This window comes from Rhamphochromis longiceps, linkage group LG12 (assembly GCF_057381845.1).
Source record: "Rhamphochromis longiceps isolate RC_006_pf linkage group LG12, R_longiceps_female_GT1.1, whole genome shotgun sequence".
In the NCBI taxonomy this organism is placed as follows: Eukaryota; Metazoa; Chordata; class Actinopteri; order Cichliformes; family Cichlidae; genus Rhamphochromis; species Rhamphochromis longiceps.
The window spans coordinates 10,199,980-10,225,247 of record NC_140568.1 but is presented as its reverse complement, the minus strand read 5'-3'; the positions used below and the strand labels follow the sequence as shown (position 1 = coordinate 10,225,247).

Sequence of the window (25,268 nt, the reverse complement as noted above, 5' to 3'; positions counted from 1 at the left end):
TCACCCAGCTGTTGAATTTATCCGGCCAGTTTTTCCACTTGACAAAAACCTGTTTTTCCCCTCTGACTGTGCGCCGCTTTAAAATCTTCTCCACATGAAACGCTTTGTCCTCGGTCAGTTTCACTTTCTGCAGCTCGGGCTCATAAAACGACCCATCAATGGGGTCCCCGTCATAATCTTGTAATTTATACACCGGTGGCGATCGGTGAAGGACCCTGATCACAGTAAAGATTTCGTCCGTGAAACTCTGTTCGTATTTTTTATCAAATACTCCTCTCAATTTGGATATCCTCACCAGATCCGCCTTCTTAAATTTCAACTTTATTTTAGGACGGGCGGCTGTGTTTCCATACAAGTTGCGAAACACCTGATCCGCGTTCTCGGGGCGCACCTCGGCAGGTGCCATTTTAATGCTGCTGTGATAACTGCGGTTATATCCTTCTAACAGGTCGGGCAACACCTCCAGATAGCGTCTGGTATTGTGCGCGGTGAAATATCTCCACATCCTCGTTTTCAGAGTGCGGTTAAATCTCTCCACCACCGAGGCCTTTAGGTCGCTGGCGGTAGCAAAATGGGAGATGCTGTGATTTTTCATCAGAGCTTGAAAACTCTTGTTGAAAAACTCTTTTCCCGCATCGGTCTGTAAATTTTCCGGTATTTCGCTCTCTCTCAACACAGATTCGAAAGCTTCAGTCACTTCAGAACCCGTCTTCTTTTTCAGGGGGCGGGCGTAAGCCTTTTTTGAAAATACGTCTATGACGGTTAATAAATAATTGAATCCGTCGTTGTATTCAGACAGCTGTCTCATGTCGCACAGGTCGGCCTGAAGCTGCTTCAGGGGTTTGGTCACAAACACTCTATTTCTCTTAAATCTTACTCGCGCCGGCTTGTGCAGAGTATAGGCGTCCTGCTCGGATAAAAAATTCTGCACCTTGCGGATATCAACTTTTTTACCAGTTTCATCTTCTAAAGCGCGTCGAAGTCTATTTACTCCTCCGAAACTACCTGGGTGATGCGGGTCATAATACACTTTTTTCATCTCACTTTTCTCGGCCATCTCGTCTTCTGATAAAAAGCTCGTCTGCGTTATAACGTCGCAGGAGTCGGCTTTTATTATTTTATTCAAAAACCAGAGATGAATGTTTTTTTTATTTATTTATTTTTTATTTTTTTGAAACCAGAGGGCTTAATGTGTAGAAAACAGGAATACAATATTCAAAAAACCAGAGATGAATGCTTTTTAAATATTTTTTATTCAAAACCAGAGGGTTTAAACATGCAAAAAAAAAAAACAGGAATACATTTTTATTCAAAAACCCTGAGATAAAACACAGTTATAGAATACAAGTAAGTTACAAAAAAACAGGAATACACTTTTATTCAAAACCAGAAGGTTTAACATGCGAAAAAAAACAGGAATACATTTTTATTCAAAACCCTGAGATAAAACACACTTATAGAGTCAAACGGTTACAAAAAACTCTTTTTTTTTTTTTTAAAAAAAACATGAGGTAAACATGATAAAAGGTTACAAACAGGATATTTTTTTTTTTAAAGCATACACGATTAAAAAACGAGGTAGTTTTTTTTTTTTTTTTTTAAAAAGAAACAGAATACATGATTAAAATAAAGCAGAATTAAAAAACGAGGTAGTTTTTTTAAAAAGAAACAGAATACACTTTTATTCAAAACCCTGAGATAAAACACAGTTATAGAGTCAAACGGTTACAAAAACTCTTTTTTTTTTTAAAAACATGAGGTAAACATGTTAAAAGGTTACAAACAAACAGGATACTTTTTTTTTTTAAAGCATACACGATTAAAAAATGAGGTAGGATTTTAAAAAAACAGAATACACGATTAAAAACGAGGTAGTTTTTTTTAAAAAGAAACAGAATACATGGTTTAAAAAACAAGGTTAACTATAGGAAGCATGCAGGATAAGAATCAGCAACCTTTGTAAAACTCCGTAACCAAACGGAGTTCCCCGATTTTAACCACATCTTGCCCCACCAAATTGTCATAAGCGTCTGTGATGGCGTCAAAGACTTTCCTCACCGATTTCAGCTCATGAAGCAAGGTCTCCGCAACCATCCCTACTTTAACATCCTCAGTCTTGATGTTGCGAGCAATCAGCAGACGTTGAATTGAAGGCACAAAGCGAGGAGTGAGCAGTTTCTTTCTGATGTTATAATAATTGTCGGAATAAAAATCATCCTCCAGAATTTGCAGGCACTCGTGTTGTCTCTGGCTGGGATGGTCTATCTTACATCCATTACATTCGTCGGTGCGGTGCTTGTTTATCACCAAGTTGACCAGATGATACACGGCTGTTTTCACAGTGTCGATGAATAAAGAAGACGCCCAGCCGTCCATCTCGTCGGTATGCTGCTGCTGCCGCTGCCGCCTCTGGCGCTTCAGAGGCCAGTAACCGGGAGTATCGGGTACCAGCTCGCCCTCGTCAGAAAAACAATCGGTGGAGCCGGTCTCCTCATCGCGAAGCAGGGGTGCAGAGTCCATCTCTCTCTCTCTGAGCTAAAAAAGGCTTTTTTGATCGGACTTTTAAAACAGAAGGAAGGGGGGCGTGGTCCGGGAGGGGCGGGGATTTTCAGAAGTTGAGACATTTCCTTACTCCTACGGCATCCCTCCAGCAGCGGCAAGTTTGAAAAAGAATTGTAATATCCTTCCTCACTTGCAGCATTCTTACGACCCACTCTTTGGCTGGTATAACCATCAAGCTGCGAAATAATCCGCAGTCGGAGCTGAATTTTTCCAAGACAAAAATGTCAGGGGCATCAGACTCGTCAGTCGAACGCAGACTCGCTCTCATTCTCCATCTCCCCGTGGCTGTGGTTCCTGAAGACCAGACGGTTGACAAGATTGTTTTAGTCTTGATCAGTTGCTCATCGTTGAAGCGTATGCCTCCGTTCCGCGGCGGGGGAGGGGGAATAGCTTCTTCTTCCGTAGCTTTTTCTGGAGCCGGGGGAATGTTTTCTTTATTCTCAGCGGCTGCTTTCTCCTCTTTTATTTCTGGAGCTGGGGGAATGTTTTCTTTATTCTCAGGAGCTGCTTTCTCCTCTTTTGTTTCTGGAGCTGGGGGCTCATCATCTTCTTCTAGAAGTTTTTCAGCCAGGGGCTCATCATCTTCTTCTTCTTCTTCTGTGTCGAGAGGATGATCATCATCATCATCATCATCATCATCAGCTGATTCATCAGGGGAGGAAGCATCCTCTACAGAGGGGGTCTTTTCTTTATCCTCATCATTCACAACAGCAGTATCCGCTTTTTCATCAGAGGAGACAGAAGGAGGGGAAGGAGGATCTTTTTCATCAACAGCAGCATCATGCTCTTCTTCATCATTGGAGCCGGAAGGAGAAGGAGGAGGAGGGGGAGGAGAATCTACCTCTCTCCGGGGTCTTTTAGCGGCAACATCTTCCTCTTCAGGAATGGGAAAATCCTCATTTGCCTCTCCGATAGCCATCGCAACAAGCAGCTTCAGCACGGCCCAGTCACTGGGAGTCAGCTTCACAATGGTGCTCGATTCCGTCAAGCTTTCTCCTTCGTTCAACTGATAAAACCAGACCTCCCCCGACTCATATTTGAATATGTAGCCCCACTTTCCACAACCCTCAGCAGGCAGAGTCCATTCTCCTCGCAAGTTTCTCGGTGCTGGAATTTGGCTGCGGAACATGAAGACGTTCTTACTTCTTCCTTCTTTCCGCGGAGTGTCGGTTGCTTCGGGTCTGGTACTGTAGATAGAGACCGGCGTATCGCTGATAATCGACGAGGCCCACTCGCTGCTGCTGCCGCCCATGCTCGAGGAGGGTTCTGCGGGAGAACAGATTTCTTCACCGTCCAAGTAAACAGGACCGCTGGAGGGCTGCAGAAGGAAAGAATCCATCTTGTGTGTGAGAGACTTAGAAATTGTGACGGGACTCCTCTCTCTGGTTTTTATTCTCCTCCCTCGCTGCAGTCCCTCCCACTAAAAACTTTTTTTCACATCAACAGATGGCGCTCTTCCGGGGGTTCACCCCTCCTTTTTCAGGATGCGATTCGACACGGTTAGCAACAGATGGCGCGCTTCCGGGGGTTCACCCCTCCTTTCTCGGGGTGCAATTCGTTACGGTTAGCAACAGATGGCGCGCTTCCGGGGTCCGCCCCCCTTTCTCAGGATACGATTCGTCACGCGGGGGGTTTCCCACCCCCCTTTCTCCGGATACGATTCGTCACGCTGGGGGTTTCCCACGGAGGGGAGGGGCGGGGGGTCAAAAGGTCGTGATTAGGGCCATCAATCACTTCGGATCAAATTTTGTCATAAGCTGTATGGGATTAACTCTCTCGCCTAGTTTGAGAAAAGATAAAATTAACCTGCTTTTATACAAATGCACATACACGCAATGAAGAAACAGCTTACACTCATGAACACGTGAAGATTTTCCAGCAAGGCTACAGCAGCGAAACTTAACATACATCTGGTGTTAAAGGATAAATACATTACTGACAAATAAACTCTCTGGGTTGCAGGACAACAATTTAACTTAAAAAAAAAAGACACTGGTCTGACCAACCAGTGAAGACATGACAAATTTAGGGGTTAAAAGATTCAAATTGTGACATGTTTTCTGCTGATTGATTGAGACAAGTGATTACTGAATGAAAGAAAATTTCCTTTTGGGCTTTTAAACATGATCTTAAGAATTTTAACAGGTGCATGTTGTCCTGTCAACTTGGTGGGTTAGGAGTTGATTATATCGGGAGACAAAAAACAAAAAAAAGGGGAAGAGAAGGCTGACACAGGGCCTGGCCCCGTTGTCTCCCCTCTGAATAACACAGCCAACACAACATCATTTTCCTGTTCGTTTGTTTTTGTTTTTGTTTGTTTTTGTTTTGTTTTTGTTTTTTCTATATATATTTAATTACAGGCTGCTTTGCCGGCCCTGAAAGCCGAGGCTGACTGGACTCCTGCTCTCCCCCATACGTGACACTGACCAAATGCTGCAACAGCTGGACCCACAACAACGACCTGAGAATGTCAACAGACCTGCAGGAATGTGATCTCATGCAGCCGAGACGGAGAGCACTAAACCTAAGGCCCGTTTCACTACACGGGGGAAAATTCCCAGACTGCGTCAGCTGACAGAGCTCAGCTGTGACGAGACGCCCGCCAAGCCCGAATGAAAAGTAAGGCCGAGCGAAAGAATGCTGACCTTGATAACTTTGCATTCACACTGTGCAGGACAGTGATGGACCAACACGGATGATCGGGCGGCAAAAAGGGCGTGACCGAGACAGGAGGAGTAACTGAGGTCAGAAGGCACCTCAGAATGGACAAAAAACACAGAAGAAGATGCAGGTTTCACCTGCGGTGAACATCGACACTGGAGAAAGGACTGCCCCAATTGGGGTCAGAACCAGGACGGACAGAACTTTGGGCAGCAGCAGCAGCAATGGTCGCAAACAAACTGAAAAGGAGGGGGGCAGGACCCCAGGGCACGCTTCAGGCAGTGGTTTACCCAGAACACCAGAACAGGAAAGTGATGAACAAACACACACACACACATACACACACACACACACACACACACACACACACGTCTCCAAACACACAGATTCAGAATGAAGTGAAATACACACATGAACACGTGCACTCGTTGAGTGAGTGAGAAATGACACACACACACATATACACACACACACACATTGGAATGCTGATTCACTGAGAAGTGATCCACATACACACACACACACACACACGCTGATGCAATGAAGAATGCTTTGCTTATGCTGATATGCAAAATGCTGCACACAAACATCCCAATGCATAATTTTTATGAGGAGCCATTGATTACTTAGAATGTGTTATATGTCACCCAGAGGGCATTTATGTAGATTTTAGGAATAAGGTCTAAAAAAGTTTGGTTATGAAAACAATGTCTGTGCGTGATGTCTGTTTATGGCTCAAGGCCTTGACTGAATTCTTTGCTGTGCTTCACACAGCCCTGATGAGGAACAGTGGCACAGAGTGAAAATGATGAATTAATAGTGTAAGTTTTAGGTCGGAGTACGGCATTTTCTGTGATTGAGTTTTAATTCAAGGAGGAACAAAAGGTGTTACGGCACCTGAGGTTCTCATTCCCACACAATATTGTCCCGGCAGGAAGCAAAATGTTCCTGTGAATTTCTGGTTGATTGTTTGGTTTTGTTTAGCGCTAGTTTGATGTTATCAGTGAGCTTTGGCTTGTGTTCTTTCTCGTAAGCGAGAGAGGGATAGTTTTATGCTTGGACATGTCTGCAACGGGCCCTAGTTTGTGTTATTTTAGTAGTATTTTGTTGGTTATGTCTGTTTTCGTTTTTGTTACAGTGCACTGAGATAAGAAAATCTGAGAGGTGTGATCCACCGGTGGTGATATGGTGATATGGTGATATGTTGATATTTTGTGAGTTCATGATTTAACAATCAGCTCTTTAAACCAGGCCTGAAAGATTGAAATTTAAAGCGCTATAAAATATTATTACTGTAAACAGTTGCAAAGTGTGCTTCTCCATGATTGTAATTGGCTTGGGAGAAATTCACTTATAGGGAACACTGAGAAGTTCTGAGTCTAAAAGGATTGCACCGAGTCAATCCGGCCCAAAAAACAACAAGGAATTGTTTTCCTTTAAAATGATGACGTCATCTTGCTGGTGATGGATGCTCGAATATGTTGCGCGTGAGACTCCATTATCAGCAACATCTGGTATGAATGTGTATGGAGGTATGCATGTGAATGGACTGTGATGGACTGACGACTAAAAGTTTTGACTGACTTGATACTGAGACAATGACTGCACCAACTTTAGGATTAGTAAATGCCAATAAACAATTCATAAACAATTCACCCAGCCGACAAGAGAAGGGTGGATGCTTCGCTTTGTTTTGTTTTGTTTTTTCAGGAGCAGGAGGATAAGAGAGACTGGAGGAGGAGACTCTAGCTTCACATAAGTATGAACTGCAGACTTAACACTGTGGTTGCTGATTTTGAGTTACTGATGTTTGCATTAAGAAAACTGTGCTATATTAGCTGTGTTTTGATTAAGGTATCATGTTATATTATTGGGAATGCCAAATGCTACAGTGGAGATAACTATTGATATCACTCATGACTGGAATATGTTACTATTAACCACAGCAGGCCACTGTAAAAAGTCAATTAAATTTTATAGAGGAAAATCGCCAAAACCTTAACAATACCTATGAATGGCTTGCCACATTCAGAATAGAGATATGCACTAACAAACATTGGTCCACGTGATTTAGGTTCTCATTTGAAATAGTAAGTTATTAGATGTAGAATATAATTGACAGGGACATTTGATAGGATGTGGTACTGCAAAAGAACAAGAGCAAAGTAAATAAAGAAAATATTGTGTTTAGTTTGGATAAATTCAAATTAAAATGTACCATTACACTCAGAGGATCAATATGGAATAAAACATATGCAAAATTTGTAGGAAGTACATGACTGATAACTGTTCTGTCCTGAGCGTTTGTTTCTAGAGCACCCACTTGACCACACCAACAGTTTCTCGCCACCGAGGAGGGGTACTTGCAAAAAGAATAAAATAAAAATCTGAGTTTAACAAAACATTTTAAATGTAAATATCAAGCTTACCTTTCTTTTTCCATGAAATGTGCTTGTGGGCACGCCAGCCATTTTGAAAAGGTGGGCAAAACAATTGGCAAGGCCACACCCCCACACATGTGATATAATTTTAAAGGTACTGTTGCCCTCTCTAAGAAACATCAGGACTTAGAGGAGTGGCAAGTAGAGTATGCGAGCTACAAGCAAAAACTAAAATGTGTACTACAGTGTGCAAAAAATGAAATACTGGGTCATCAGGGGGTCATGAGGGACATTTATAAAACTAAAAGTCCCACTAACCTTAAAGTGCACTTGAAAAGCTCACACAAGAAGGTTAACCTAGCTTACCTAGAAGACCTCATCAGGGGGAGCACACTCCCCCTCCTTGAAGAGCTCACCCACTCAACCCGCATCCCCAGAAAACAGCTAACCCCAGATAAGGCAGCGTGATGTATCCCGAGACAACAGGACTGGGACATCTAAATAAAGGTGTGAAACAATCGCCTTCAAAAGGTTATCAATTCACTCCAACCAAAATTAGGACCACACGGTGCGGCAAGAGTTAATAGTTATTAGTCTCAACACCCAAGGACAACCAGAAGAGCATGACTGATATGATGGAACTGGGATTTTGTTACACTTAATTTTTGCAAAACACAAATAAAACTAAATTGAAACTAAGGATTTTCAGAAAATAAAAACTACACTAAACTAGCAAAGAATTGGTAAAAACTAATTACAACTGGTAAAAATTGAAAATCTGGAGTCGAAACTAAATAAAAATAACAACTAATGGAAATGGCGAAAAGTTTAAAACCCTGGTGCAGAGATTGGCAAATCTGACCAGGAAACGTTATAAAATGGATTGTCAGGATAGTCAGCGTTAAAGCCACTTTTGACAGTCCATACTAGGATGGCATTGGACATCTTCGGGGCGGAAAAGGGTTGGTGTGACCAGGGTGTGGTTTGGCTTGTTGTATGTATATTTGAGATCATATGGCTCTGGATGGACCAGTTACCAGGGCATGCAAGGATGACAGACTTTATTACATGAGGAGAAGGGAAATTTTCGGGATTGAAGATCCTCTGAGATGACAAGGCTGGAGCAACGGTACTCGAGAGAAGAATTTCTGATACTTTCTGAGATATGATGTCACTAACCTTCTCTTTTAATTGTCTAGCTCCAATGAATTGACACATGGGAGTGTGTCAAAAAGGGGGGTTGAGTCCAAATATCAAACAATGGTTTTATGAACATCTGATGACTTTATTTTTGTGTTTAATAATTTAGGTATGGTAAAACTTAAGCATATAATGGGTTAGACTTAGAGAGGATTCATTAATTTTTGATTTCTTTTACACACACATAGATTATGATTAGAATAAGTCCTGAACATAATATTTTGAACCAAATTTGAATCATTAGAAGAACAATGGATAACAATATTAGATTATCAAGGCTAGGGAGAGAGGTGTTTTGGTTTTCTTGCAGAGAAAGGAACAGACACCAGACGGGGACCCGGAGATATGAGGACCCTTCACAGCAGGGACAGATGTAGGGACTGCCGAGACAGCAACTGGGGTCAAGTGTCATGGCGTTTGGGCTCCTGGAGAACATGGATCCCACAAACACAGCAATAACCATGAAGGGGTTGGCGAAAACCAGGAACACCAGACCAACGAGGTTCAAGAGGCTCTTGGCAAAAAGGGGGACACGCCGGTGAACCCAAAACACACAGATCTTTGTTTGAACTCAGGGCCGAATAATCCCCAGAACTGTGCAATGACTAAAGGGTGGTCTAACCCCGGAGGTCGAAGAAAGAAGCTGAGAATCACCCAACTGGAAGACACTGGTAGCTGCAGCCATAAAAAATAAAGGTTAAAAGCTCCTTAGACAGAGGTTCTAGTCTAAGTACATTTGAAAGGTATAAGGGGGCATTAAAAAGGGGGTGGAAAACTGGAGCACCAAAATAAAGCTGTGGGAAAATTGGGAATGATGGGAGTGTCATCTGTAACTGCTGTTATGGTTGTAAATCTAACTTTGCTTGCATCTGAACTGCGTGAACACAGAGGTCATCCCACATATGGTCCACCCGTTAAAGGGGACAGAGGGCCTCAGGATCAAGAAGACCTGGACCTTGTGACCCTGGAGTGTATGTTATAAGTGATCTCTTTCAGAGATCAAAAGGGGGAATTGTTAGATTATTCTGTTATTATATGTTACCTTATATATGTAATCAAAATAGTTGAATTAGAATACTGCTGTAGATCACATTATACTCTTTAATATAGAGTGTGTGAGCTGTATGTAGTTTAGTTCTCGTTATACTTTTGAGTTAACAGAGAACCCCTTGATCTGCTGGGAATGTGTTACAATGTTTTCTTGACATGCTTAATTGTTGAATCATGAAGAGAAGATTGTAAGCAGGAGACTCTGTGTCTAAGACAGGGGAGATAGACAGACCACATTCCATACCCCCACCTTACAGAAAGCAGAGAAACAACTGCCGAGGTCATAACTTAGGCGCTGTAACAGAGAAAGAATGTGATGTTTTGGCTTTTACGACTAGCTGGGGGCCACTAGAGACTATAAAAAGCTGAGCAACCCGTCACCATTTTGAGACATGTGCCTGACCCTCTGGAAGCATCTCTCCCGTCCGGACGTTGTAATGCTCTGACTGTTGAATTGTATGGAAATAAATGATTGTTGATTGAGCATTGATACACCGAGTATTGTCCCTCCTTCAGCCCAAAGATTCAAAGAATTGGGAGATTTCAACACAGCAGGAACTCTTCTTAAGCTGGAACATGTCTTCGCGGATGCGTGTATGTGTGTATGTTGGGGAGATTAGGGAATGGAGTCAGAGGTTCAAGCACATGATTCACCGTAGGAGACCAGCCTTTACCGCTGTCTCTTCAGTAATATGTAGAAGGGGCGCTACATATCACACTCTAGCAGCACACAAAGCTTCGCCACAGGTCGTAGGAGAATGTTTTTGCTGGTTTTCACCTTGGCTTGACGAACCCTACCTTTGGCATCCTCAAACGTCTGAATCACTCGACCCATTAGCCATGAATTTCTTGGACCGGAATCATCCACGATGAGGACAATATCACCTTGACTGATATTTCTTTGTGGCTGGGCCCACTTTTGTCGCCTTTGCAAGTCTGGCAGATACTCCTTGATCCACCGTGTCCAAAACAAATCCGCCAAGTACTGGACTTGACGCCATCTACGCCTCGAGTACAAGTCGCTCCTGCTGAATACTCCAGGAGGTAGCGGAGTTTTGGCTTTCATCAAAAGCAAATGGTTTGGCGTCAAGGCCTCCAGGTCGTTCGGATCGGTAGAGACTCTTGAGATAGAGGCGATTATCAATAGCCGCCCTACCTCACACAGCAGTGTGTGCAGACCCTCCTCATCAAGGATCTGCTGCTCCACAACGGAGCTGAGCACTTTGCGTATGGACCGTATCTGCCGCTCCCAAACTCCTCCAAAATGCGAGGCAGCTGGGGGGGTTGAATATCCATGTGATGCCTTTAACCAACAAGGCTTCTTGAATCTTTGCATTATCCAAAGCACGCACTGCTTCCCGCAGCTCCCTCTCTGCACTTACAAAGTTTGTTCCATTGTCAGAACGCATCAACTGAACCTGTCCCCTCCTAGCAACGAACCTCCGCAATGCATGAATACAAGAGTCCGTGTCCAACGAATTTGCCAGCTGAATATGCACAGCCCTCACTGTCAAGCAGGTAAAAACTACGCCATACCGTTTGATCATGGACCTACCCCTTTTGATTTCGAAGGGACCAAAGTAGTCCACACCGACACTTGTGAATGGTGGCTCATCGGGCGTGAGCCTTTCAGTAGGAAGATCTGCCATGATCTGACTTGCTGCTTTCCCATGATGCCGTCTGCAGGCGACGCACCGGGACAAAATCTTCCGGACAGCGGCATGAGATCTTAGTATCCAGTACTTCTGCCGTACCTTTGATAGGACATGATTCCTGCCACAATGCCCAAGATCCTCGTGAGTAGATCTGAGAATGAGAGTGGCTATATGCTGATCCTTAGCCAAGATTGCAGGGTGTTTTAACTCCTCTTGCATGCTAGATCTGCTCAATCTGCCACCCACTCTCAGAATGCCATCCTGTACAACTGGCGACAACTGACAAAGAGGGCTATCCTTAGACACTGTCTTTACTTGTTGCAGCTTGGCAATCTCTTTGCCAAACCGCTGCCCTTGACTGAAGCGCACTATCTCCACTTCCACCTCAGCTATGTCACTCACAGAAAGTGGCAAGATGGGAAGGTTAGCCTTGAAGTGTGTCATTTGCTTCTCCTGCTCCAACCTTCCATCATAGAGATTCGCTTTTAAATCTTTCCTCTTTCGAGCAAGATGCTTCAGCACACCTTTTAATCTCAGGACCCATGCAACGGCTCTTTTAACCCGACGCCAGCTTGAGTAATGATGAATGAGCTGAGAGGTGGCGTCTGCAGCTTCTTCAACCACGAGAGCATATACTGATGCTTCTTTGACTTCTGGGTCATTACAGATTGGCTGGCATACACTGTCTGGCATTTCTGGCCACTCCATTTCTGGTTTCAAAATGAAATCTGGACCCATGATCCATGTCTTTGCCTTGAGAAAGGCACCAACACCGAGCCCTCTGGAAGCAAAGTCTGCAGGATTGGCCGAGGTGTTCACATATCTCCACTGAGAGACAGCTGATCTATCCTTAATGGCAGCAACTTGATTGGCAACAAACGTACGAAACCTTGCTGTTTAATTCTTGAGGTACTTAATCACCGACGTGCTGTCCGTCCAAAAGACAGACTCCTCCAACTCCAACTCCAGTTCGGCTCTTACCATCCTGTCCATCTTTGCTGCCACCACTGCAGCAGTAAGCTCGAGTCGTGGTATGGTAACTGGCTTCAATGGTGTAACCCTGGCTTTACCAATAATGAAAGCACTATGTGGCTGGTTCAGATTGTTTTTTTGAAACCAGGTATGTGGCTATGCCATACCCCCTTTCACTTGCATCGGCAAAGTGATGAAGTCGAGCTGAAGAGATCTTGCCAAGGTTGACTGGTCTCACACACCTGTCTACCTCAAACCTAGCTAAGTGGTGCAAACTGCCGACCCATTGTTGCCACTGCAGAGACAGAGCTTCTGGCATGAAATCATCCCACGCACCACTGAACCCCTAAAGCTCTTTCAATAGGGAGGCAGTCCCTTTCAAGATCAAGCTCCTTGACTTCTTTGGCCCTGTCATCCTCAGGTATAGACGCAAGCACCGCTCTGCTGTTGGAAATCCACTTAGTGAGCTTGAAACCTCCTGCAGCGCACAAAGTCCTGAGGTCCCGAATCAATGAGATTGCCTGCTCTTCAGTGCTGACAGACTTCAGGCAATCATCCACATAAAAGTTCCTTAGAACAGTGTTCGTTGCAATATGGTTGAACCTCTCCTGATTGTCCTCAGCACACCTTTTCAGCGCGTAGCATGCACAGCTTGGTGAAGAAGTTGCACCGAACAAGTGAACTACCATTCTGTATTCCTTGAGGCCTTTACCAAGATCTCCCTGTGGCCACCACAAGAATCTCAACAGATCAGCATCTTCAGCGGGAACCCTGACTTGATGAAACATGCCTTCAATATCAGACATGAAGGCAACTGGTTCCTGCCTGAACCTCATCAAAACACCTATGAGGGAATTGGTTAAGTCTGGCCCCTGCAACAGCTGTGAGTTCAGTGACATGCCTTGATACGTGGATGCACAGTCAAATACCACTCTCAACTTGTGCTTGGTTGGGTGGTAGACCCCATGATGCGGGAGATACCATATTCTGCTACCACTTTTACAAGTTTCTGCCACAGGAACTTCTTCGGCATAGCCCCTTTCCAGTGTCTCTGTCATAAACTTTGTGTACTCCTGATGAAACTCACTGTCTCTTAACAGCCTCCGTTTCAGGCCTTCTGCTCTTTGTACCGCCACAACACGGTTGTTTGGAAATGCAGCCCCCTTGTTCTTTAAAGGAAGGCCAATGGTGTAGTGACCGTGAACCTGCTTCACTGACAGTGACACAGACTCCATAAATTGTCTGTCTCTGGCTGACATTTCCATTTTTTCAGATAACTCATGCTCAGGGAAGTCATACTTCATTTGCTGCTGCGAGAGCTCCTCTAGCTTTGTCACCGATATCCTGTTCACCATCACCGGTGACCACTCAACAGCTCCTCTTCTCTTAGCAGAGGTCCATTAATCGTCCAGCCTAGTGCAGTTTTTACAGCATATGGGCCGTTGCCCTCACTGTTGATAACCTTCCAGGGCTCAAGCGCCTTTGGTACATTCGTCCCTATTAACATTCCAATTTTTCCATCAATCTGCTTGAGCTGAACCTCCTTCAAATAAGGCCATCTGTCCACATCGCTTTGTTGTGGAATGTTCTCCTTTGTTACTGGAATCTCTGCCTGTGTGAAAACCTGGGGAATCTTCAAAAATTTGTCCTCATCCAAACCACTGACCTCGAGACCCTTAACGACATGAGTACTGATTGTCGCTTCCTTTCCCATGGTGCGGAGCAGAATGTTGGACTTTTTTCCTGTGACCTGTAAATCCCTCATCAGCTCGTTTGTACAAAAGGTTCCAGTGCTTCCTGGGTCTAAGAACGCGTATGATTCAACTGTTGTGTTGCTCTTTGAACATCTGACCTTCACAGGCACAATTGAGAGTGCACAGACTGCTTCGCCAGCCCCAGTGCAACCGCATGTTTCACTGCCTGCTGCTGGAGAAAAACTTGCTGCTGGTTCTCTGATACTTTTACTGTCACTATCAGGAGAAGAGTACTGCTCCTTATGCAGAATGATGGGATGTTTCTGAGAACAAGTCTCACACGTGTGTCTTTGCTGGCAGCCTTTGCTCAGATGCCCCTGTGACAGGCAACCAAAACACAAGCTCTTTGATTTGAGGAAATCAAGCCTTTCTCTGTGAGGCTTTTGCTTGAGGAGTCTGCAGGTACTGAGGTTATGCCCTCCCTTATGACAGAAAAGACACCGTCTTCCACCTGTAGAGCCTACATTTTCCCTTTCCCTCTTTGTCTGCTCTGCACTGTTTGACATAGGTGCTGTATTAGTAGCAAAGATGCTTTCCCTCTCCTTGAATTTCAGAGCATTCTCTGGGTCTCCCTTGGGTGAACTGCTCCAGGAAGCGCAACCTATCTCTATTGCTGTCCGTCCTTTCCTCAATCCCATGCTCGAACGCTTTCATAAAAAACCCAAACTCCAGTGGATCCCCACTGAATACTGGAACATCCAAAGGAGGGAGAGTGGATGCTTTCTGTTGTTTTACTAGGAGCTCTGTAATCTCGTTTTGTCGCTTCATGACATCCAACAAGTCTTTAACATCAGCCATCCTGCCTTGACTAGTAATAGACTGGCTATTATCCTTCTTATTCAATGGATGAGGAAGCCTGCTACTCCTTTCTGAGCCCTGCATTACCTCCGACTCACATTCTCGACCGACATCTCCATGTTCTGGCTGAACCAAACCAAAACTGGCCCCAATACTTTGGCCCGGAGCTCTTTGGCAGGTAGCCATTTTGTTGACCAAGTCAGCAGAAGTGTTATGGGCTGGCTCCTTCACAGTCAGCACCTCAAGCTTTGCGTTAGCTGCAGCAATAGCTGTTTGCAACTCCCATTCCTCCCTTTTTGCCTTAAGAACAGCTTCTTGTCTGTCAATCTTCATCTTTTTCTTTAATGCCTCAGCACGCGCTACCAGAGCAGCCCTCTCTGCCTCAATCTTTAGCCTGGCAGAATATGTGGTCAAAGACACAACAGAAGAGGTTCGACTGCTTCGATGTGCTTTACTGCGTCTGGACGATATTGCTGAAGCACTGTCTGCAGGCTCAACTTCAGCATCAACCATTCTTGCTTCATCTGCTTGCATTTCCACTCTGTTGGAGCTATTTGTTCTTTATTTTTGTTTTTGTTCTTATTTTTGAAATTAGTTAAAGTTTGTTGTTAGTTTACTTATATTTTGGGGTTTATTTGTCGGTTAATATTTTGTTTTAAATGATTTGTTTTGTTTGTTGTTATTTTGTTAAATTAGTCAGTAAGAGCTGTAGGGCCATTTTGTTTCTATAAATAAAGAGACTGGTATAGGACCAGCATGCATTGGGGTGGGCCTATGGTTTTTTACCAGAGCAGGAGAAGCAGTAGGAAGGATCTTGTTATTGCTTGCCAAATGGATAAATAAACCAAAACTCTCAACTAAAAGGTTTGGACAATGGACTTCTTTTGCCTGCGTACGAAATATTACCTCAGTGCAGCAGTGGCTTGTGGACTTTAAGTTGTGGGACGTTTGATCTTACAAAAGTAAAGGAATTGCCACTACACAAAGTAAAAAACCTTCCCGTGGACAAAGGAATAATCCTTCATTAATGGATATAAGGATTTCAAGGATCACCGTCGAACTCGAATAAAAGGTATTGGATCGTCTGGTGAGTAATCCAGACGGATTTGATGTTGAAGCCTGGATCAACATGTCACTCGTTCATCAAAGCTGGTGAGTGATAATATTGTTTAAGCCGTAAAGGAAAACGGTGAAACTATTGGAGTTTAAAGACATAATTTCACTACAAAGACTGATGAACTGAGTTTTGACGTACTAAATTGGTGCATAATTGGATCGCTAATTGAAACATGCCAACGCCCTCTGTGGAAATGTTTGTCCGCTGCAAAAGGCAGGTAAATGGATGTCATGTTTGTACTTTAGGCTATGGACTCTCAGTGTGCTGTGCATCTTTATAAAGTTTGAAATAATCCAAGAGGACAATAAAAATGTCGGATATTAAGAGTAAACGAGAGGATGACACTGAGATGCAAGCAGAGAAAAGAAGCGTTAAATTTACGCCAAAAGGTTTGGATTTGTATATAAAGACATGCCAAGAAAAGCGCAGTTCAATGTGTAAGCAAGCATCTAAGTACATGGGGAAAATTTCCGCTTTAATGACCTCACATGAAAACGTTAAGGAAGTGTCTTCTGAATTTGGGAAGTTTATTAAATGCTATCAAGATGCAAACGCTTTGCAAGAATCCTTTTTAAGTTTGCCACTGCCAGAAGATGAAGTGAAAAGGCAAGTTGCACATTTTCAGTCGAAGGTGACAGCATTCTCTGTTTTTATGGACAAAGTAAAGGTTTGGTTGCAGGAGGCGGGCGAGCCGTATACTGAACAAAACAATACTGTTCGCAATGATAAAACTGTTGAAAGTTTGGATGAAATAAAACCTGAAGACAGTGTCTCTAATATCTCAAGTGTAAAACCACCTTCAAAAACCTTGTCACAGCAAAGTCGAATTTCATCAACATCTTCCGCATGCATTAAAGCTGCGGCTGACAAGGCAGCGCTCATGGAGCGACTCGCTGCATTAAAGAAAAAACATTCTATCGAAGCGCAAGAGGAAAAACTGAGAAAAGAAAAGGAGAAACTGAGAAAAGAAAAGGAGACATTATCCTTGGAAACAGAGCTGGCAGCCACTAATGCAAAGCTTCGTGTCTTAAAAATAAATTCAGTTTGTAGCTCTGAGCATTCTGATGGAATGAACTCTTATTTTGAAAGAGGGCACGTACAAGAAGCGCCTAGTTTAAATCCTTGTGCCGATACATTTGTTCCAACATCAAGAGATTACTCTGGTATAAATTCTGCATCTGAATCACAAGTAATCGTACCTAGACAAAGTCAAACCCAACATCAGGTTGATGATTCAGCTCAAGTGACGCAGCAAACACAGCCTCAGTCTCCTACTTTGACTGGGAACTGCACGAAGGAGATTGTAAATATTATGCAAAAACAAAATGACATCACTACTTTGCTTGTAAAACAAAACTTATCTTCTGTCCTCCCCGTCAGAAACATCCCTGTGTTTGATGGAGACCCTTTACAGTACAGATCATTTATGAATGCCTTTGAAAATGGAGTGGAAGCTAAAACTGATAACTGGAGCGACTGTTTGCATTTTTTAGAGCAGTTCACTAGGGGGCAGCCTAGGGATTTGGTGCATAGTTGTCAGCACTTACCACCTGAGCAGAGCTATTCCACAGCCAAAGATCTTCTTGAAGAACATTTTGGGAACGAAAATAAAATTGCCTCTGCATATATGGAGAGGATTGTGAGTTGGGTACCTATTAAAAGTGAGGATGTGAAAGGTCTACAGTCATTCTCTCTTTTTCTTCAAGGATGTTCGAATCTAATGCAGCAAGTTGTTTATATGAAGGAGTTGGATTTGCCCTCAAATATGAGAATGGTTGTTATGAAACTTCCATACAAATTGAGGGAAAAATGGAGAGTTGTTGCCTATGAACTGCAGGAACAAAATGGTTACAGAGCAGTATTCACTGATCTGGTTACCTTTATAATAAAACAGGTAAAAGTAGCATCAGATCCAGTGTTTGGCAACATACAAGACTCACAATCTGGAAGCAGCTTTAAAGCTTCAAGTTCTACCAAGCAAAGAAAAAAGGGAAGTAGTTTTGCCACTAATGTCAGTACAGTGCCAGGAATCAAAACTCAATCAACTGGAAGCAGAACAACTTCCGCCGTTCTGCATAGTTGTTTGTTTTGTTCACACAGCAACCATTTACTAGAGAATTGTAAGCAGTTTAAAGCTAAAACGCATCAGGATAAGTTGACTTTTATCAAGGAAAGGGGAATTTGTTTTGGTTGTTTAAAAGTTGGTCACACAAGCAAAGACTGTAGGAGTCGTTTGGATTGCGACGTGTGTCACCAAAGGCACCCAGGGGTTCTTCATATAGAGCGAAAGGATCCAGGTGCGTCTTCGGAACAAACTCAACAGAGGACAAACTCTAATGTCAACTTTTCAACTGCAACCACTCAGACATGTGGGTATATTGGGGCTGGTCATGAAGTTGATGCAATTTTTTCTATAGTTCCAGTTCAAGTTAAGAGCCAAAAGAGTAATAAAATTGTGCAAACTTATGCGTTTTTGGATCCTGGAAGTTCAGGTACATTCTGTACAGAAACTTTGGCAAAAAGGCTGAATGTAAAAGGTAAAAAGACCAATATCTTTTTGAGAACAATGAGTCAAGATAGGATTGTTAGTACACAAGTTCTGTCTGGTTTGGAAGTGTCTGGTTTGGAAGCAAATGATTTCATGCCATTGCCAGATGTTTTGACTCAAAAGACTATGCCAGTTTCTACAGTTAATATTCCCCAGCAAAGCGACATCGATCAGTGGCCTCATCTTAAACCTGTTAAACTGTACAACGTTAATGCAGATGTGGAGCTACTGATAGGCACTGATGCTTCCAATGTTTTGGAGCCATGGAAGGTGATAAACAGTGTGGGAGGTGGACCTTATGCTGTAAAAACAAAAGTTGGCTGGGTCATAAATGGTCCCCTGCGCACTGGAAGTAACAGTGGAAATAAAACCAACTGCACTGCTGTAACAGCCAATAGGATTTCTGTTGAGCGTCTTGAAGACATGTTGATTAAACAGTACAATCATGATTTTAATGAAAGATCATCAGAGGAGCAGACTGAAATGTCTAGAGAGGATCTGTGTTTCATGGATATTGTTAGTAGTTCAATAAAGCTTATTGGAAATCATTATCACATTGATTTGCCTTTCAGGAGAGAAGGTTCCAGTTTGCCAAATAACCTCTGTGTCGCGGAGCAGCGTCTCCAGAGTCTCAGACGGAGATTTGAAAAGGATACTCATTATAAGGATGAATACACTAAATGTGTAAACAACATGCTTGAACGAGGATATGCCGAGTTTGTGCCTGTAGATGAGTTGCACAAAGATGATGGAAAGGTGTGGTACATCCCTCATCATGGAGTGTATCATCCCACAAAGGGCAAATTAAGAGTTGTATTTGACTGTGGAACAACTTATAAAGGAGCATCATTGAACAGTCAGCTTCTACAGGGACCTGATCTCACAAACTCGCTGGTTGGGGTTCTGATCAGATTTAGACAAGAGCCTGTTGCATTAATGGCGGACATTGATTCCATGTTTCACCAAGTTCACGTCTCAGAAAAACATGTCAACTTTCTCCGTTTCCTGTGGTGGCAACATGGCAACACTTCAAGGTCTGCACAGGAATGCAGGATGAAAGTGCATTTGTTTGGAGCTGTATCTTCGCCAAGTTGTGCAAATTATGCTCTACAGAGAACTGCAGATGATAATGCACAACAGTTTCCAGCTGAAGTGGTTGATACAGTCAAAAGAAACTTTTATGTGGATGATTGTTTGAAATCTGTTGCTTCAGAAGAGGAGGCAGTGCACATGGTGAAGAGGCTGACAGATATCTGCGCTAAAGGAGGATTTAAGCTTTCAAAATGGATCAGCAACAGTCGCACAGTGCTCATGTCAATCCCAGAGGAAAGAAGAGCAAAGGAAATTAAGGATCTGGATTTGGACACAGATCAACTTCCAGTTGAGAGAGCACTGGGTTTACAGTGGTGCATAGCAACAGACAAGTTCCAGTTCAGAACCTCCCTGCAGGACCGTCCAACAACCAGAAGGGGCATTTTGTCTGTGGTCAGCTCACTGTATGATCCTTTGGGAATCTTGTCTCCCTTCAGTATGCCAGCTAAACTGTTGCTACAAGAGCTTTGCCGACAAAATTTGAAGTGGGATGAAGTTATTCCCCACTCTCTTTCCCAGCGGTGGCGTGATTGGCTGGAGGATCTCCAGCTGATTTCAAAGTTTAAAGTGGAACGTTGCATTAAACCAAATTGCTTTGGAAGACCAGATAGGGCACAACTTCATCATTTTTCTGATGCAAGTCAAGATGGGTATGGAACGGTGTCATATTTAAAGTTGGAAAAGAATAACGTCACGCATGTTGCTTTTATCCTGGGAAAGGCTAGAGTTGCTCCTCTCAAGCAAACTACAATTCCCAGGTTGGAATTGACGGCTGCAGTTCTTGCAGTTCGGGTGAATAGGCTTCTGCAAAAGGAGCTGCAAGTCAGGTTGGAAAAATCAGTTTTTTGGACTGATAGCACAACAGTACTGAAATACATCTCCAATGAAACCAGAAGATTCAATACTTTTGTTGCAAACAGAATTGCTGTTATTCAGGAAGCAACAGATGTGAATCAGTGGAGATACGTTTCTTCTAAGGAGAATCCTGCAGATGACGCATCCAGAGGTATGAGAGCTGGGGATCTCCTCAAATGTAGGAGATGGATAAAAGGGCCAGAATTTCTCTATGAGTCAGAAAAGGAATGGCCTAAACTGGATGTGGAGTACAGTGTAATTTCTGCAGATGACCCAGAGGTCAAAAGGGACCTGACAATGAATGCCATTGTGAGAGAATTACAAAATCCTACCAGCTATTTTATCCTCTACTTCTCGTCTTGGGCAAAACTTAAAATCTCTGTAGCCTGGCTTTTAAAGATGAAAGAGGTCTTGGTGTTGTTGGCACAGAAGAGGAAAGAGTTGCTTGCTGCAGGTTTGAATAAGAATGATCCGGAAGGTCAGAAAGAAGTGGCGATAAGAATGGAAAGATTTAAGACCACTTTGAAGAAAGGAAATCTCACTCCAGAAGACTTGGCAAAGGCAGAACAAGCTATTCTTCAATATGCACAACAACAGAAATTTACGACTGAAATGGCTTTAATCCACAATGGCCTCAAAGGAGTCTCTAAGGGAAATTGTCTCTATAAACTTGATCCAGTGTTGGATGCAGGAATCCTCAGAGTGGGTGGCCGATTGAATAAAGCAGCCATGCCTATGGAATTAAAGCATCCTGTAATTTTGACAAAAGATATGCATGTGTCAACACTGATTTTACGCCATATCCATCAAAGGTTGGGACATGCAGGAAGAGCACACATGCTGTCAAAACTAAGACAAAATTACTGGATACTAAATGCAAATTCTGCTGCCAGGAAAATCATCTCTCGTTGTGTCACGTGTAGACGCAACAGAGGAAAGTTTGTTGAACAAAAGATGGCGGATCTGCCTGAAGAGAGAGTCCTGCCAGACATAGCCCCATTCACAAATGTTGGAGTGGACTATTTTGGACCTATAAGTGTTAAAAGAGGACGAAGTCTCCTTAAAAGGTATGGAGTTCTTTTTACTTGTTTCACCAGTCGTGCAGTACATCTGGAGATTGCATGTACACTTGATACAGACTCTTGTATAAATGCTGTGAGGAGGTTCATCTGTAGACGAGGCCCAGTTTCGACCATCAGATCTGATAATGCTACAAATTTTGTTGGGGCGAATCGAGAGTTGAAAGAAAGTTTGACTGAGCTGGACCATGCCAAAATTCAAAAGGCTTTTGTTCAGGATGGCATGAAATGGAACTTCAACATTCCAGCAGCCTCTCACCAAGGTGGTGTGTGGGAGCGTCTCATTCGTTCAATAAAGAATATTTTAGCCTCAGTTCTTAAGGAGCAAGTTCTGGATGATGAAGGACTCCACACAGTCTTCTGTGAGGTTGAAGCTATAATGAACGACAGACCCATTACTAAAGTTTCAGATGACTCAAATGATCTTGAAGCACTGACACCCAATCACTTGTTGTTGCTGAAAAATAAACCAGTTTTTCCACCAGGACTGTTTCATCCAAGTGATTTGCATGTCAGGAAAAGGTGGAAACAGGTACAGTACATGGCAGAGTTGTTCTGGAAGAGATGGCTTTCTGAGTACCTACCTTTGATGCAAGAAAGACAAAAATGGATGAGGACTAAAAGATGTCTTATACCTGGAGATGTTGTTTTAATTGCAGACGCTACAGCTCCAAGAGGATCATGGATGATGGCGAAAGTCTTAAATGTAAACCAGGATGCAAAAGGCTTGGTGCGTTCTGTGAGACTACAAACAAGGACCAGTGTTTTGGAAAGGCCAGTGACAAAACTTATTTTGCTACTGGAAGCCTCATCGTGAAGAAAATCCTCAATGAAAATTAAGGATTTGTTTAAGGGAATAGCTCCTCCTTTTGGGACTTTAAAGTAATTGTGATTGTATGCACAATTAGGGGCCGGAGTGTTGGAGCTATTTGTTCTTTATTTTTGTTTTTGTTCTTATTTTTGAAATTAGTTAAAGTTTGTTGTTAGTTTACTTATATTTTGGGGTTTATTTGTCGGTTAATATTTTGTTTTAAATGATTTGTTTTGTTTGTTGTTATTTTGTTAAATTAGTCAGTAAGAGCTGTAGGGCCATTTTGTTTCTATAAATAAAGAGACTGGTATAGGACCAGCATGCATTGGGGTGGGCCTATGGTTTTTTTTACCAGAGCAGGAGAAGCAGTAGGAAGGATCTTGTTATTGCTTGCCAAATGGATAAATAAACCAAAACTCTCAACTAAAAGGTTTGGACAATGGACTTCTTTTGCCTGCGTACGAAATATTACCTCAGTGCAGCAGTGGCTTGTGGACTTTAAGTTGTGGGACGTTTGATCTTACAAAAGTAAAGGAATTGCCACTACACACTCCTTTTAACCATCTCTCAACTTTCTCCACAAAACTTTTCAAATAGCTAGCCTTTGGCTCATACCACTGTGTCTGATCATGAAGAAGTTCCGACTCAGTCAAGTGATTTTTAACTGCATCGTTGTTTTCACAAAACTCGATATATATTTTTGAGAAGTCAGTGGCTAATTTAACAGACACTTCCTCAAAATTGCCATCATCTTCCATAAGCTCCTCAATCTCTTTTATCTTTCTAGTAAGATAACCCAACTTGGTTTTCCTTGTCACTTTAAGATGCTGAAGCTTTTCCTCTTGTGCTTTAAAGGTTGGCTTGGAAACTCTTTTTTTCCTGCTGCTCCATATTAATTGCGCTGCCATAAACCTTTCAATGCAATTAATCCTTTACACAGGCCATGTACCACTTAACCATACAGGAATTTTCACAAACCGTAAAGCAGGCACAGCCTCTTACTTTTCAGATGCAGGGTTTTCTTACTGCCGAAAGGATCCGGAAAACACGGGAAGACTGAAGCGCATCCTCTTTCACGTCCCGTTTTCCAGTTTTCCCTTGCCGCGCAGCGGGCCGATTACCTCTGAGCGCCGGTGACGCGTGCGTAATCCTCTCACTTTCGGAGCAGTTTTCTGACTATTACAGCGGCAACCTTCGGTCCTTCTTTGACGCTTCTGCAGAACGTAAAGTTTCTGACTCGTGCTCTTGTTAAGTCGCTTGGATGCCTTCCGGTAGCAAAAAACGAGGCGAAGGAAAAAAAGGGGCAAAACATTTATTTTCCATACAAATCGAAAGGTACAAAACAAATGCCTCTGGTGGGAGCTCCGTTTATATTCCCTTTATGTTACAACAAAAAATAACATTAAAACGGCGACGGTCAGAAAACTGTTGCTCCACGTCCTGCTTGCTTACCTAACCTTTAACCCACACCCCTCCGCATGCGGGCCAAATACACACCCCTTTACGACATCTACCAACACTTTACAACAACAACAGACTAATAAAGCAGGATTAATTTATGGAGCACAGCATATTACATTATAACATAAAATGATCAAGATTATAATAAAAACTTAAAGATCATGACAAATACTTAAATATGGCATGATGTAACTGAGTAAAATATTGGCCTGGACTTGGCTCCAACAAAAATGAAGAAAAGAATTACAATAAAATCTCTGACTTCGAAATGAGTCTTTAAACACTGAAAATCAAATAAATGAACATTTTATTTTAAAGCACTGAAAGTCCCGTTATCCTTTAGGATATCACATCACTCTCCTCCTAACTCTTTTTTTTTTTTTTTTTCCCAAAAACGGTAGGAGATGCAGATGTACTTATTTATTTATTTATTTTTATTTATTTATTTATTTATTTATTTATTTATTTATTTATTTATTTATTGTCATTGTCAAGAACAATGAAATTGCGTTTGGGGCTTCCATACAACCCCCAAAAAAAGAAGAAAATAATAAATACCCCTTAAAACCCAAGTGTACATATTTAACCCAGTGTGACTCCAATGCAATAAGACAATCCTTAGCAATAATGTTCGTAGAAATTCAGACAAAGACCTGAGAAACATGACAAAATACAACAATGCAACCCATTCAATATTATTGTACTGTGAGATATGATATCAGATATGATAGTTATCTATTTAAGAAAGGGGGGGGGGGGGGGGGGGCAGGAGGGGGAAGAGAATAAAGATATGATGCACCAATGCAGACCAGTTCATTGCTATTAAGAAGTTGGATATGGTTATTGTCCGGGAGAGGGGGGCAGAGAGTTCAGGAGCCTCACAGCCTGTGGATACAGGCTGTTGGCCAGTCTGGATGTTCTGGCCTGTATAGACCTGTACCTTCTCCCTGAGGGCAGCAGATGGAAAAGGTGGCGCGCAGGGTGATGTTGGTCCCGCAGGATACTGTGCACCCTCCTCAGACAGCGAGTGGGGAAGATATTACTGATCTCTGGCAGACTTGTTCCAATAATTCTGCCAGCTTCTTTCACCACCCGCTGGAGTGCTTGCTGATCGGCCTTGGTGCAGCTGGGGAACCACACTAGAAATCCATACGTCAGAACGCTGCTGATGGCACAGTTGTAGAAGTTCAGCATCAGAGATCTGGGAATGTGTGCGCTCCGCAGTCTCCTCAGGTAGTAGAGGCGCTGTTGGGCCTTCCGTGCAACTAAGGT

At 42.9% G+C, this 25,268-nt stretch overlaps 2 protein-coding genes across 2 annotated transcripts in view; one reads left to right on the top strand and one right to left on the bottom strand.

Annotated features, from left to right (window-relative positions):
- Positions 1–24,008, bottom strand: part of LOC146656917 (kelch-like protein 10) — a 59,948-nt gene extending 35,940 nt beyond the window's left edge. Inside the window, exon 1 of the mRNA XM_085424697.1 lies at positions 23,538–24,008. The gene's annotated coding sequence lies outside the window, so the exon portion shown is untranslated. The remainder of the gene's footprint in view (positions 1–23,537) is intronic.
- On the top strand, positions 15,180–17,871 carry LOC146656918 (uncharacterized). Its single transcript, XM_085425935.1, has 2 exons — positions 15,180–17,453; positions 17,857–17,871. Exons 1-2 carry the CDS (start codon positions 16,461–16,463, stop codon positions 17,869–17,871), a joined length of 1,008 nt encoding a protein of 335 aa, XP_085282061.1. The 5' UTR covers positions 15,180–16,460.
- Positions 24,009–25,268: the final 1,260 nt, after the last annotated feature.